Source organism: Hoplias malabaricus, chromosome 6 (genome assembly GCF_029633855.1).
Source record: "Hoplias malabaricus isolate fHopMal1 chromosome 6, fHopMal1.hap1, whole genome shotgun sequence".
In the NCBI taxonomy this organism is placed as follows: Eukaryota; Metazoa; Chordata; class Actinopteri; order Characiformes; family Erythrinidae; genus Hoplias; species Hoplias malabaricus.
In genome coordinates this window covers 9,682,467-9,697,079 of record NC_089805.1, presented here as the reverse complement: position 1 = coordinate 9,697,079, position 14,613 = coordinate 9,682,467, and the positions used below count along the sequence as shown (strand labels likewise).

Sequence of the window (14,613 nt, the reverse complement as noted above, 5' to 3'; positions counted from 1 at the left end):
CAGATGCCCACACACACACACCATCCCATTTTAAATTAATCTCACTGTTCAGCGAGATGATGGGGGATTAATGGTGGGTGTCTTCTTGAAATAGAATTCAGTGGCACACAAATCTCTCTCCGGCCGAAAGGCTTAAAGGGCTTCACTGCATCGCGTTGTTGATCTAGGGTGATATAGTTTTGATCCCAAAACAAGATCCAAGGTCAGCAACTCTACTGTATGTTGTTTTGTAAATACCTTTTCAGGATGGTCCCATTTTTGAGTTCATACTTTGTTTTTACGAATATGTCTTTAATGTCTTGTTTGTTCATTGTTAAATAGATTCCAAAGTATATTTGAAAAAAATTGTTTCAGGATTTTCATGTACCATTACCATAGAAACCTAAGGATAAGAAATGTGGAAATTCCTGGCCAAAGAAGCAATACATGTCCTTAATTAATTTATTCATTATCTGTAACAGTTATCCAGTTCAGGGTCACGGTGGGTCCAGAGTCTACCTGGAATCATTGAGAGCAAGGGGGGAACACACCCTGGAGGGGGCACCAGTCCTTCACAGGGCAACACACACACACACACTGACACATTCACTCACACACTCGCACCTACGGACACTTTTGAGGCACCAATTCATCTACCAACATGTGTTTTTGGACCATGGGAGGAAACCCATGCGGACACAGGGAGAACACACCACACTCCTCACAGACAGTCACCCGGAGGAAACGCACGCGGACACAGGGAGAACACACCACACTCCTCACAGACAGTCACCCGGAGTGGGAATCAAACCCACAACCTCCAAGTCCCTGGAGCTGTGTGACTGAGACACTAACCTGCTGCGCCACATTTTATACATTTTAACCTAGGAGCAAACAGCTCCTATGTAAAGGTATGTAGGAGTAAATTCCTGAGCAGAGAATGAGGTCGCACAGTGTGTGTTGTTCTCTGCCAGGCCAGCTGCACATGAATGTGGAATCACTGGCCTTCCCCATGTTTTGTTTTGCTCTTCGTCCAAATAAACTTCAATGAAATTCAAGGTTTGAGCTGCTGTCTGAGCTCGATTAGAACAGGGCTGCATGTTTCTGACAAGTTCCCACAGATATACATCTGTCCTATTTAAGTCTGTGCCCTTCACAGCATACACCGCCTCAGTCCTGGTGGTCCGTACACTGCACATTTCTGAACTCATTAACAAGCTCCTCATTTGGGCTCCAGTGCATTAACTAAGCGACACAAACCTGTTTGTGATTTCCAGGACTACGACTTAGGACCCCTGCCCTACAGGCTCAGCCTATATTGCTCCAGCATCATGCCAGTCTGCTTTAGGAGATCCCTGTTCTTTGTGCTCTTAATAAAACATGTGCAAACTGCTTCGGTCAAACTACCACTAGAGTCAAAACCCACAGCATCCTCCCCTTGTCCCTCTTGAAATTCAAGGTCTGCTGTCTGAGCTCGATTAGAACAGGGCTGCAACCCTAAAGATATAGATCTGTCCTATTTAAGTCAGTGCTCTTCATTCTTACTGCAAAAGGAGGCCAGTCCTCTGCCAGAATCAGTGTTACTAGAAGCAGATAATCCATTACTAGAAGCAGAAGCACCAGTGGTAAATCCTTTTAGCTTCTTTCGAGTATAAGGCACATGCAAATACAAAAACAAAGAAAAAATAGTTTCTCATAATTTCTTTAAATATCAACTGGCACTTGATATCTGTTGTGCATCAGTTAATATTTGTGGGACATTAAAAAGGAAACACGGGTCCATCCTGGATTGAATTGTTCTTGGTTGCTCAGTCGTTCACTTAAGAAATAAGCCTCTGTTGATTCAAACCACTCAGTTTTTTTCCTTCTGATATCAACCACATACCAACACTCACTGATAACATTATTTAATCAACTAAATGCCCCTTTTATGCTCTGTTTGCTTTCATCCCACTTTGCCTAATCACAACACTGCCATCGGTTATCTTCTTTTATGGTACTGTTTGTTTAAATAGCAGCTATTACCCCACCCACACACACACACACTTCAGGTGCAGTAGTGTGTCTGAATGAGGGCAAATCTCACGTTAGCATTAGAGAGCATTATGGAGTGTTCTATTTTAAGGATTGGAAACATCAACACATTGAATTTTCCATAATTAACACTGTGGAAAGCTAATGGTTACAGTGCCATTGCCAAAGCTAACGCACATAATCCCTGGACCGTCACTGAATCCGAAATTGTGAAAAAAAACTTGAGAGAATAAAAACTGAGCCTTTGCTTTTGGTAAACAAGCCCAGTTCCTCATTTAACCCAGCCCTAAGTGGGCTAATCCGGGAGGAGGAGCATAGGCACTGTCCACACCCAGCTAGATTAATCAATAAGCCCTGAACAAGTGGGCTCATATACAGATTTAGACAGTCTCTCTCTCTCTCTCTCTCTCTCTTTTCTCTCGTTCACACACTCTGTAAATACACTTTGTAGTCGAATAGACTTACGTAACGACATTGACCCGGGGGGAAGAACTGCTCCGAGCAGCTCTCTGCCTGGGTCTGTAGTGTGACACAGAGGGTTTGAGAAGTGGAAATTGAGAAAGGGGAAAACGGAAAGAAGCTGTGAGCCCTGGGACTGTGAGTAAGAACTGGAGAAATGGATGGGGGTTGGACCGACCGAGTGATGGAGGCAGAGGGTGCCGCTGTGAGGCGGGAGTGAGTGGCTGTAGTGTGAAAGAGACTCAGCTGTGAGTAGAGCATACTTTACTTTTGAGCGAATGTTACATGGATCACATGTTGCTAGTTGATAGCAGCTGACGATGCAACTGGCAGGGGCTTGTATCTGCATATTGTCTGTAGGTGCGTTTACAAGAGAAGTGTTTAGGTCCAGGTGTCTTCGTTCTAAGGTGACGAGCGTGATTTGTGACCATATCTATGTGTTTAGACGCAGTGTAGCCGAATTATGTCGACTATTACTTGACTTGCACTTCAAAACTTAAAATGCTTTTTCTTATATTTTATGCAAAGATATTCAAATGTCTTACAGACTCGGCTGAAAGGCAGTTCGCCGTACACAACCCTGCCCCCATAGTTTTCTGTTGACCATGCTTCATTTTCGACAGCTCAGCAAAACGCACAGTACTTGCTGAGTTGGTTTTCTCTGTAAAATCCAGATTTTCTCAGGAATCCAGGAAAACTGTGCCGTGATTGCAAAACTTTTTGTAAAGATTTAATCACAACATAGACTGTCTTAGAGAGACCCCTGTTCTTTGTGCTCTTAATAAAACATCTGCAAACTGCTTTGGTCAAACTCCTACAAGAGTCAGACCTCACAGTTGCATCACCACCTGGTTCTTTAAATAATAATGAGCCACTGTTTACCATAGCCCCCTCTCACATGGGGTGGAGTATGGCTTTGCGCTACCAGTGCAGCTGGAACCCTGGGAGAAGTCCCAACTGGATATTTGACTAAAAAGCGTTTGAATATAAGTTTGTCTCAAGTTTTTAACCATCATTCTGTTTGATTGCATGTAACTATTTTAAGGTGGAGCAGGACATTAGAATAACAAGTGGTAGAATAAAAATGGCTGTATCATTTAAGGTGGAACACAATCCAGGATGATGTCAGTGGAGCTGAAGCTGTGTTTAGTATCTAACAAAGCCTTTATTTAGTACTTTTAATACCTTTTTAAAGGTTTTTGAAGTTTAGCTCTGACTGCGTCATCTTCATTTTGGTAACTTTTTAAAGGTGTAAAAGTGATATGTAGATGATTTTAAATTTCCAGAGAATTTGGGTCAGTTTCTTCATCCTCCACACACATCTGCCTCATCTATCCACTCAGCTGCTCTGTCCTCTGAGGCTGGGTTCTGAAATTGGCGATTTGAGCTGGTCTGTGAATTCGTGGGTGGAGATACTCAGATGCGAGGGGTAGTTTAATTCTATGAGCCTGCAGTTGACGTTGATGTAAGAAGTCGAGCCAAATCTGAAAGGCTTATTGAATCACATATTGTCTGACTTGGGCAGCCAACAAAGCACTGACTGGTTGTCTTATTTTAAAGTTTGTGAGTTGATTAGACACGCCACATATGCAAACATGTGTACAAGCCCTGCAGACTGAAGGTGTGCATGGCCAGTGCACCACTCTTACAGGTGAACTCTTCTGCATCGTGATCTACACGCGTTTATGTGCTTCTTCAGAGAAGTAGAAAGAAACCGCCTTTTTTAAATGTAAATTTAATCAGTGTATCGGGATCCGATCAATACCTGGATGCTGAAGGTTTGTTTACTGCAATTTAAGACCGTAATCAATCAAAATTCATTTACTTTGGTGCACTCAGAGCGAAGTGGGCAGAGAGAAGGCAGAGCTTGGGCTGGTCTTGCCAAATGAAAATGGAGATGTAGTATATCATATTTTTATTGGTCTATGTCAAGTAAACTTTAGAAAAAAAAACTAAAGTTTGAGGAAGTAAGTTAACATACTTATTTCAAAGGGATAAAGAGTGAATAATGAGCAGGTTTTACACACAAATAGATGTCAGAGGGGGAAATGGAATAGAAGAAAAAGGGACCATTTCTCTTGTGCATTGCTGGTTGAGCCCAAGGTGAGAAAAAGCATCTGGAGACGTGAGAACATTGAAAAGCATGAAAAGGGTTGAGGATGTTGCTCTATTCCTGCTCAGATCCTAATTCCGATCACTTAAGGTACAGTTTGTTTGCTGTGGGAGCAGTTGTTCTCCAGAATCTTCTACGCTACCATTGTGAATACAATAGAATAGAATAGAACAGAAGCCAACGGGCATTTGCTTCAACTTGAAAAACGCCTTTAAGAAGAGGAGGTGTGTGATACAGTTCCACAGAGAGAGTGGATGGATGAAGTAAGGCTGTGCTGAGGCTGGGTGGCATTCTTCTGACATCCTGTGGTGTTGTGATGGATTTGAAGGGTCTGGATGGTGGTAAGAGCAACGGAGAACGAGTGTATTCTCTTTCTGAAAGATGAACAGCGTAATATCTTTACTCCCAGCTGCTGTGATTTACTGCATGTTTGCCTCCACCAAGGGAGATCACACAGATCTCTGGTGTAGATCTTAGTTGCTGGTGTAATCCAGTATTGTGTGTCTGTGTGTTTTAACTGAGTGATGCTTTCCCGTGTTAGATAACTCTGTGGGCTGTTGGACGCGGCAGGTAAACTGCTGTCATTATAGCTCGATTTAATTTCAAGCTCCCAGGAGAGGAAACTGAGGCTGGAGAGTGAGTGCTTTATAGTGCTGTTTGGTGTTAATCTGATTTGTACCTACCACGGGAGATGTGGAAGTGAACAGATTTGCTCCCATAGACTGTTGCTGCGATATTAATTCTTTAAATCCTTAGGCTCCCACACGCGTATTTATTCATGCACATTCCTCTAGCCGCTTTTCAAGATCGGCATTTATTAATATTGGTTTTATATTTGAAAAGTAATCAGGCGACAGTGTGATGTCACTGCCCCACACCTCCCCAAGGTCCTGGGTTTCATGCTCACCTCAGGTCCAATGACCAAAACTGTAATGCATTCATGTTTAAGCCTTAATTCTCTCTTCTCCAAGTGACTGTTGCAGAAAGCAGGCGCAAGAGCCCAGCAGTGCGAGCTCAAACTTCTCAACCATGTCACGTTTCCATTTCTGTTGTTGTGATACCTCCGTCCTCAATGGCACTGAGCGAACAGACGGTTTCTCGTGTTTTACAGATTGATATCTCTTCGTACCAGATGAGGAACGATGCTGGCCATGGATCAAGGTGTAGTGGAGGAATGGCTGTCTGAGTTTAAGGTCAGTGATTATTTTTCCTTCCTACTTTTTTGTCTGTCTTTCTGCTCACGTTCTGTTTGCCGAGTAGGGACAGATGGGTGTAGAGACGGCTCTGCCTCAAGCATATCAATCAGTCTCCTCCAACAGCCACAACCAAAATATTAAACACATTCACTCTGTCTCTCTCTCACGCTCTCTCTCTCTCCCCGTCTTTATCCTTCATGTTCCTTGCTCTCTCACCCTTCCTGTCTCTCCTTCCTTCTCTCTCACGCTCTATCACTTATATCACACACATACACCTCTTCGAGTGTTTATGCCTGCTGCAGAAGTGTTTGGCAGAAGGGCTCTCTCCATTGTCACGTAGGCTGAGGTGGAAGCCCTGCTGGATGGTGGGAGTATTTCTGAAGAGAAGAGGAAAAAAGGGAGGGAGTGGGAGAGCGCAGTGGCTGTGGCTCTTATTGAAATCACATCCTTTTGAAAGCCCCTCAATGCTGCATTATGCTGCTGTAATATTGTCTATACCATGTTTTCAGTTTTGGTGCTGATTTTTAAAAAAACTTCCTCAGGTACGTCATGATTTAAGTTCACAATGAGTACAAGGTTTTTAAATCTACAGTCTGTATTCTCTGTGTTAATGTGTGCAAGCAGAATTATATGATTAAAACTACTGACTCTTAAGTACTGTATTTATTCAGCTGTAAATCAGCAGGTCACAAAAACTCTAACAGTGGAACTAAGTTAAAATGGCCTGTCGTTGGTTCTAGCGCTCGCAGCCCAAGAAATGTTTATCAAGATCTCTGTGCATGGGGTTTCCATCAGCCTCACGCAAACATGTAATCACGATGAGTAATGGTAAGCCACGCCACCTTTAGACTCAGTGGGAACCCCTGCTCTGGAGTGATGAATCAGGCTCCACCATGTGGCAGTTTTATAGAAGAATCTGGGTTTGGAGAAATGATAGTATGGGCCCCTTGGTTGCAGCAAAGGTAATGAAAATGCCCCTGTGCACAAAGCAAGGTCAAGAATAGATCATTCATTCATTATCTGTAACCCTTATCCAATTCAGGGTCGCGGTGGGTCCAGAGCGACCTGGAACCATTGGGCGCAAGGTGGGAATACACCCTGGAGGGGGCGCCAGTCCTTCACAGGGCAACACAGACACACACACACTCACACCTACGGACACTTTTGAGTCGCCAATCCACCTACCATCGTGTGTTTTTGGACTGTGGGAGGAAACCAGAGCACCCGGAGGAAACCCACGCGGACACAGGGAAAACACACCACACTCCTCACAGACAGTCACCTGGAGCGGGAATCGAACCCACAACCTCCAGGTCCCTGCAGCTGTGTGACTGCGACACTACCTGCTGCGCCACCATGACGCCCTCAAGAATAGATGTTTTTTTGAGTTCGCAGTGGGCAGATTTTATTGGCCTCCACAGAGCTCTGATAGAACAAAGTCCAACATCTTTGGCTCAGCTGTGAGCCAGCTCCAATCACCCAGTGAGTGTCTGACCTCGCTAATGTAGTTGTAGCTGAATGAAAGGGAATCTCCCACAGCCATGGTTCAGAGTCTAGTGGGAAAGCTTCCCAGACGAGTGGAGGCTGTTACTGCAGCAAAGTGGGATGACCTGCATATTAATGGCCATATTAAACGGTTAAAGAGGAAATTTGGATATTCTTTTTTTTTAAACTAGTGTAGGATGGGTGTAGTGTTTTCTTAGTAAAAGTGCTGCTTGAATGAGTGCATTTTGCCAGTTATTTTGAATGGATTTCATGTGATGTAATTAGGGATGTTTAAGCTAATAACACAGAGTTTGTAAACTGACAGTCTGGCACACTACACTCAGCAGTTAATCCTCAAACCTGAGGAAATTTTAATGAAGTCCTGGAGCTTAATTCTGGATATTTTCCCTGTTCAGTTCTACATTTAATGTAGACCTCCAGTACTTGAGTCATGCCTCTCATCTGATTAAATTTGTATCAAAAACCCTCAGCGCAATCTCTGTTCCTAGAAGCTTTTAACAAAGAGTTAAGTCTGTATATACTCGGTCTCCGAGCCTCTTTCCCTTCACTTGGAAACGGTTATTGCAGGATGTGTAAATGTTATTCAGTCTCTGACCTTTCACCATGGTGTGTGTTACAGACACTTCCAGAGACGGCCATCTCCAGCTACGCTTCGTCTCTGAAAGAAAAGGCCTCGCTGGTTCCTGCACTTTACAAAGTCATCCGGGAGAATTACAGTGATGTAAGTCTTGACCTTCATCTTTCACTTTATTATCTCTCCCAGGGTTTTCTCAGCGTCTCTCACCTCTGTCAGCATTCTTCTGCATCTCGGCTGCTTCGAGGGCTCGTTTAATGGAAAAGTGAGTTTGATGGAAGTGTTGGCGATGTGGCCAAAAATAAAAATACATGCCCCAACGCATGATACTATTTCCTCTGATATAACTACAGTATGTGTTGCATCTCAGAAAAAGAAACTTCTTAACATCTTAAATTTCAACTTTTACTTAAACTACTTCAAGTAATTTTAGACTGTTTTATTTGGTCTGAAGATTGCCAAGGGCATCTGACTGTGTATTAAACAAATGGTTTTGTTCCGCAAAGAAAGAGCGTGAAAGGGACAGAGAGGGTTTGGTGTGTGTTTTAAATAGTCTGCTTTTTCCAGACTGGCATCAGCTGTGGTTCTCAGGGCAAAACTCTGTTTTTATCAGCACTTGATCCAGTGGCCTATTCCCAGATCCAAGCCACTCTGAGATTCTTAAACATGCTGTCACACTATCCACCAGTACACCATCTGCAGACACACACACTCCCACGCACAAAAACACAGACAAGCAGGCTGCAACACAATCAAGCATGGCCTTATAAATGTTTCATCACTTTCCACAAAATAAAACAAACCCTTTTTTAAATGTACAGCCTCACGGTGTGGAATAGAAGCGCGACCCTGCAGTTTTAGTTTAGATTTGCTCCTTGTGACTTGGGACAAATGAGGACTTGCAAATTTGACCTTGTTAAAAGTGGCCAAATGCAGGATGCTTGTCTTATTAGTTAGCAGCTGCCTCGCCCTCAGGAGCTAAGGAGTGCCAGACGGTTTTCTAGTGTCCCAGTATTAAGGGTGACCCACAGTGAGCCATATGCGACGGATCACGACACACTGAGCATTGTAGGGAGCTGTAACATGGTGTGACCACAGCACTTAATGTGGGCTGCTAGCTATTGAAACAAAGTGAGGACAAATTACACGACTCCTGGCTTTTTGTGTGGGGAAAGGTTACCAATTTGCACGGCCTGTTGTATGTACATTAGCTTATGTAACTTCATATTATGTGACCTTGAACAGCCTTGTCATGCTTTTTTCATTTTCAATTTCTCTTTGGTTTTCTCTCGCTCAGCTTCTAGAACCCGTATGTCACCAGCTTTTTGAGTTCTACCGCAGTGGGGAGCCTGGTCTCCAACGGTTCACACTGCAGTTTCTGCCAGAGCTGGTATGGAATTACCTGTCTGTCAGCTCTGTCAGAGACCCTCACTGCAGCGGATGCATCGAGGCTCTTCTGCTTGGCATCTACAACCTGGTCAGTGGGGTCTTCTCATATTTTTATGTTCATAATATATGACCAATGCTCTTATCCATAGTGACGTACAGTTTAAATTGTGTTACAAACGTAGACTTATGTAATGTTAGGAGTCTTGCCCAAGAAATCTTATTGTTATAGCATGGTGTTCCTGCTTGGCCTGGGAACTGAACCCTAGACTGCCCCATGGTCGGCAGAGGTATTACCTACAACGCTGTAGCAACCAAAAAAACAATACTTTTATAAACAAAAGTGTATCGTTTCAGCAAGAATTATTAGTTCACTTCATTCTTTGATTTATTGTATTTATTATATGTTCTTCTATACTTTTGTTTAAGGGGCATCATAGTTGATTTGTTGGCTAGTTTTACACCCCTCCAGCCAACACTTTGCAGTTAGAGATTTAGGGTCATGTGCAGCTGCTCCAGAGGGTCTTTTTTCTGTGTAGAGTTTAACACCAGGGTCAACACCTTGAATATACTAGTTATCCTGTGGCCTCCGCATAAACCCTGGGAGAAAACTGATTCGGGAGCTTGCTTGTATTATTTTATGCACCAGGCACGGCTGGGGAAGGAGGAAGCCCAGAAGGGGTGTTCCTGTCTGGGGCTTTTAATGCTCCTTACTGTGCCTTCTCATCTCCCCAGCATCCTGAATAACAGAGTAGGTCATCTGCCAATCAAATGCCATCCGTGGTGTCAGGGGGGCCTTAATCATCCTGACATTATGGGCTCTGCAATGGACTCCCTGCCCTGGGGACAGCGGACCAGTGGGCTTGGTGTCGGATAAAGGCCAAATGCGGATATGTTATGGACTCATTTTCGATGTCTTGGAGATGCTGGTTTAAAAACACACAAACACTGTTGTCAGATTGTATTTGTGGAAACACTGCCCTCTGGTCCATACACTTGGCTGGTCATAATAGCTTACAGTGCCCTAGAGGGGGAGCTTTTTTTTTTTTTTTTTTTTTTTTTTTTTCTTCTATCTGCTGGATTTCAGGTCAAACACAAAGATGCATTGTTTCTGTTTGTTGTTTGACATGCACAATTTTGTAATGCATTAGCCTGTGATTAGCAATTGCATCAGTGCTTCTGAAGACTGTTCATTGACCATTGCATTGGAACCTGAACAAATGCCCCTTTTCAATCCAGTTCCCTTTACGCGTCCCATTATGAAATTCCATGGCATGACTGCAGCAACATGTTCACTTGGAGTCTGCTTCTTGTTGTTGGTTTTTTGTCAATGTCAGAGACCTCTGTATACTTTTATAGGAAATAATTCCTATGAGAATGAAAGATGTACACTTGTGTAATGGAGGGGAAAGGAACGTGGGCTCTGACTGACACGATCCTGTCTTGAAAGAGCCGCTCTGCTAATATACAGTACCAAGTACTTTCACTCCCCAGCTGTAGGGTAACCCCCAATATCAGTCTGCTTTCTACTCACTCCATCTATCCACTCAGTCTCCGTTTGCACTTTCACATGGAGGGCCTGTCTTACTGAGGGCTGTCCCTGGCTGATTATTGTGGAGGGGTAGTGGGCTTTAAAACCCTTCAACAGTGCGTGAGTTAGCATTGGAGCACTCTAAACCCTCTGTAAATCCACGGTAGTGCCGCTCTGAAACAGAATGGAGGAAACCTCTTATAAATACAGATTCCAATATTATATTCAGTCAAAAGTCAGAAGGCAGAGGTTGACTTCATAAGCAGCGTCTCTCTGTAGTGGAATGTCATTGAGGAGGGAAGGGTTTGGGATAAGTGTTCTGCCATGATAGTGGGTGTGGTGGAATCAGTGTCTAACATCTGCTGTTAAACAGGCCAGACAGGCTGGTCACTCTTTCTGTAGGATGCCTGTGCAAATGACACTTAACTCATGGAATTGTACACTGTGTACTGTACATATTCCATGCCCTAAAAAAGGCCTTCCAGAACCATCAAAATTGTTTACGAGTCTTTATGGATGTCCTCCCACAACAATAATCATAGAAAACCTACGTAAATAATTGTATCCTTCTCTCTGTTGCAGGAAATAGTTGATAAAGATGGTCAAAGTAGAATATTGACTTTCACTGTCCCCTCCTTATCCAAGCCGTCAGTATACCATGAGGTATGTTCAGGACATATGTATTCTGTGTTCATGTGTTTTGCCAGTTACGTAATTCTAGAGCTATTCAAGTCCGTTCATTTCCATCACTGTTCATTCCCTCAGCCCTCTGCTATTGGTTCCATGGCCTTAACCGAAGGAGCTCTAGCCAATCACGGGCTGAGCCGTGTTGTTTACAGTGGACCCCACATCCAGAGAGAGACGTTTACGGCGCAGAACAGGTGTGGCTGCTCATCAAACATTCATCGTTTTCACTGAACGCTTTCATTTGCTCCATCTATTATTTATGCATCAATGAGGAGTGTTTATACAGGCTTTAGACCTCAAGTTCCCAACCATGGTCCTGCATGGGTTTTGTTTTATTCCTGTTTAAACATACATGTATAAACTCAAGCAGGTTTTCTTAATGAGCTGATTAGTTAGATCAGGTGTGTTGGTGCATGAATAACACGAGTACACTCAGTATTTTTGGGGATATGTGGGGATTGTGATAACGGTCTGTAACCGTCAATTTGTGTGTTGCTATGATGATATGAGGAAATGGACGTCATGTTAAACTTTTAATACATGCCTCACGGTGTCTTGTTCTGTCTCAGGTTTGAAGTGCTGACATTTCTGCTGCTCTGCTACAATGCTGCACTAAGCTACATGACCAGCTCTTCCCTCCAGTCTCTCTGTCAGCTGAGCTCCAGGTTAGAGACACAAACGCATAAACATGAGGCCTGCAAAATGGAATAATGTGATAATAGTGTTACATTCTGCGATTGCATTTAGGATGGTCATGTTTGTAAAATTTTAACAAAAGATTCCTGTTAAGGTTCTAGCCTAAAGTTGCAGCACTCACCGATTTATCGTTCTTGCTTTAGAGCTTTCAGTACCTCAAATAAACAAACATTACTCACCGCTGCCCTCTGAAGGTCTCATAAGAACTGAGCAGTCTCAGTGGATGCTCTTTCTGTTATTCATTCATTCATTCATTATCTGTAAGCGCTTATCCAATTCAGGGTCGAGGTGGGTCCAGAGCCTATCATTGGGCGCAAGGCGGGAATACACCCTGGAGGGGGCGCCAGTCCTTCACAGGGCAACACAGACACACACACACCTACGGACACTTATTGAGTCGCCAATCCACCTACCAACATGTGTTTTTGGACCGGAGCACCTGGAGGCAACCCACGCGGACACAGGGAGAACACACCAACTCCTCACAGACAGTCACCCGGACACAGACAGACACTCACAACCTGGAGCTGTGTGACTGCGACACTACCTGCTGCGCCACCGTGCAGCCCTCTTTCTGTTATATTTAGAAGCATTTGTCTCAGTACAACAACAAATTTGTTGTGATGAAGCTAACAGCTGTGAGGAAGTAACTGCACCTAATTGTGCCTAATCGTATTATGACTTGGAGTAAATAGAAAAGACATTATCGAAGCCTTGATTAGACTTGATTCATCTCATGAGCGTCTCAACTCATCGGGTTGTATGAATATTCAGGATGCTCACAGCTCAGAAAAGCGATTTGCATATTGGAGGTTGCCAACAATAAACAGTACAGTGTAAAAAGAAAAACAGAGTCCCTATTTTCTCTCTCCCTAACCTCTCTATAATGATCATGTGGAAGTTTCTGACAGCAGCCTGTGAACAAAACCTAGTTGTTCAATGTGTATGCGAGGTTTCCATATTTGGCTCCAGCACTCCCTCTCCTGCTACCTTTGCACACTGTTCCAGAGGTGCCGCCACGGCTAAAGCCTCCGTCTTCCTCCTTTCCCTCCTGATCCTCTTAAAGACTTGGACCTTGGAACCGCCCCAAGCCTCCTGCCAGGCCCTTGAGACAGCATAGGCCTGCCATTGGTCTTTTCCCACCCTGATTACAGCAGCTTAATCGCCAGTGCACAGCTGAGCAGCAAGCGCATTGAACTCTGAGCAATCAGAGCTGGTGAAAACCCTGGCTGTAGAGAGCAGAGATCACCACATACTGCTGTGCTGAGGCTCAATACTGAGCTGGACAAAGGTCCTTCCAAATCTGCTTTATGAAGTTCGATAACAGAGGACATGTGACTTCAGATGAATGGATCTTATGTGCCTTGTTATGCAGGTGTGTTAGGAAAGGATAGTAATTATTGAGTGAAATACAGGCTCGAAAGCCTTTGGGTCCTGCTCTGCAAAACAGTGCTATTCTGATCAGATTCCATTATCCCAAGTTCAAATGGTTAATAATACTCTGAAGGGCCTAGATATTTTATATTTAGACTCACTTCATCCCATGCTACCTGCTCATTATGTCGTTATCCTAATAAATATAGCCAATGTGACACCCGCAGTTTACCATGTTGTACAGTGATGGGGACTAAAGCATAAGAAGAATATTTCAGTGACGCCGTGTACTAATCTGAGTCCTGTTTCGCCTCCTCAGAGTTTGTATCTGTGGCTATCCGAGGCAGCAGATGCGAAGGTATAAAGGCATCAACAGCAGAATGATGGTGACCTCGGAATTTCTCGTCCAGTTGATCACAGGCATTCACTTCGCTCTGTGAGTGGCGTCTCCACCGAATCAATGGTTTTCTGTAACTGTAAACTTCATTCACACCAGGGATTTGTATCATTTAGACTTCTGTTTGTTCAAGTAAATGTAAATGCACTTTCGTTCAATCCATAGCATACCTCTGAGTGTATTAATTAGAGATGGAAGGATCGATCGGCTATGTATCGGTATCGGCCGATTTTTAATCAAAATATGAGATCGCGATTGGCCGATATTTCTCAAATTTAGCCAATCCCGAGCTAGCGTTTCATCCAGGAGGAGCCTCCTTAAAACCTCCCCGGTAAAGTCCCTGCAATTCCTATCTGAACTGTTAGAAAACATGTCGTCAGTCTGGCAGTTTTTTCACCTTATGTGACACAGACTCATCCAGGGCGTTTTGTAAAATTTGTAAAACCAACGTGTCTTGTGGGGGAACCAAAACATAGTCATTTAACACTACTAATCTGATACGGCACTTAAGAGTACACCACGCGGCTGCATACAGCGAGTATCAGAAAACAGCAGAGCTAGCACAAAACAAATAACGCAGAAAACCGTGCAGACCACATTTGACCGGTACGAAAAGTACAGCAGCAACAGCCAAAAGGCTAAAGGAATCACAGCCAAATTGATGGAATTTATAGCGCTAGA

General features: G+C 43.7%; 1 protein-coding gene across 4 annotated transcripts in view; it reads left to right on the top strand.

Annotated features, from left to right (window-relative positions):
- hycc1 (hyccin PI4KA lipid kinase complex subunit 1) overlaps positions 1–14,613 on the top strand; it is a 38,543-nt gene that overhangs the window by 14,591 nt on the left and 9,339 nt on the right. For 3 of the 4 annotated variants that reach the window (XR_010803655.1, XM_066674500.1, XM_066674501.1), the window contains 7 exons: positions 5,697–5,778; positions 7,907–8,008; positions 9,159–9,338; positions 11,361–11,441; positions 11,544–11,659; positions 12,035–12,130; positions 13,855–13,971. Coding sequence is in view for 3 of the 4 variants with exons in the window: in XM_066674500.1 (XP_066530597.1) it covers positions 5,728–5,778; positions 7,907–8,008; positions 9,159–9,338; positions 11,361–11,441; positions 11,544–11,659; positions 12,035–12,130; positions 13,855–13,971 (743 nt within the window). In the remaining variant the exon portion in view is untranslated. The remainder of the gene's footprint in view (positions 1–5,696; positions 5,779–7,906; positions 8,009–9,158; positions 9,339–11,360; positions 11,442–11,543; positions 11,660–12,034; positions 12,131–13,854; positions 13,972–14,613) is intronic. The other variant, XM_066674502.1, reaches the window with a different exon arrangement.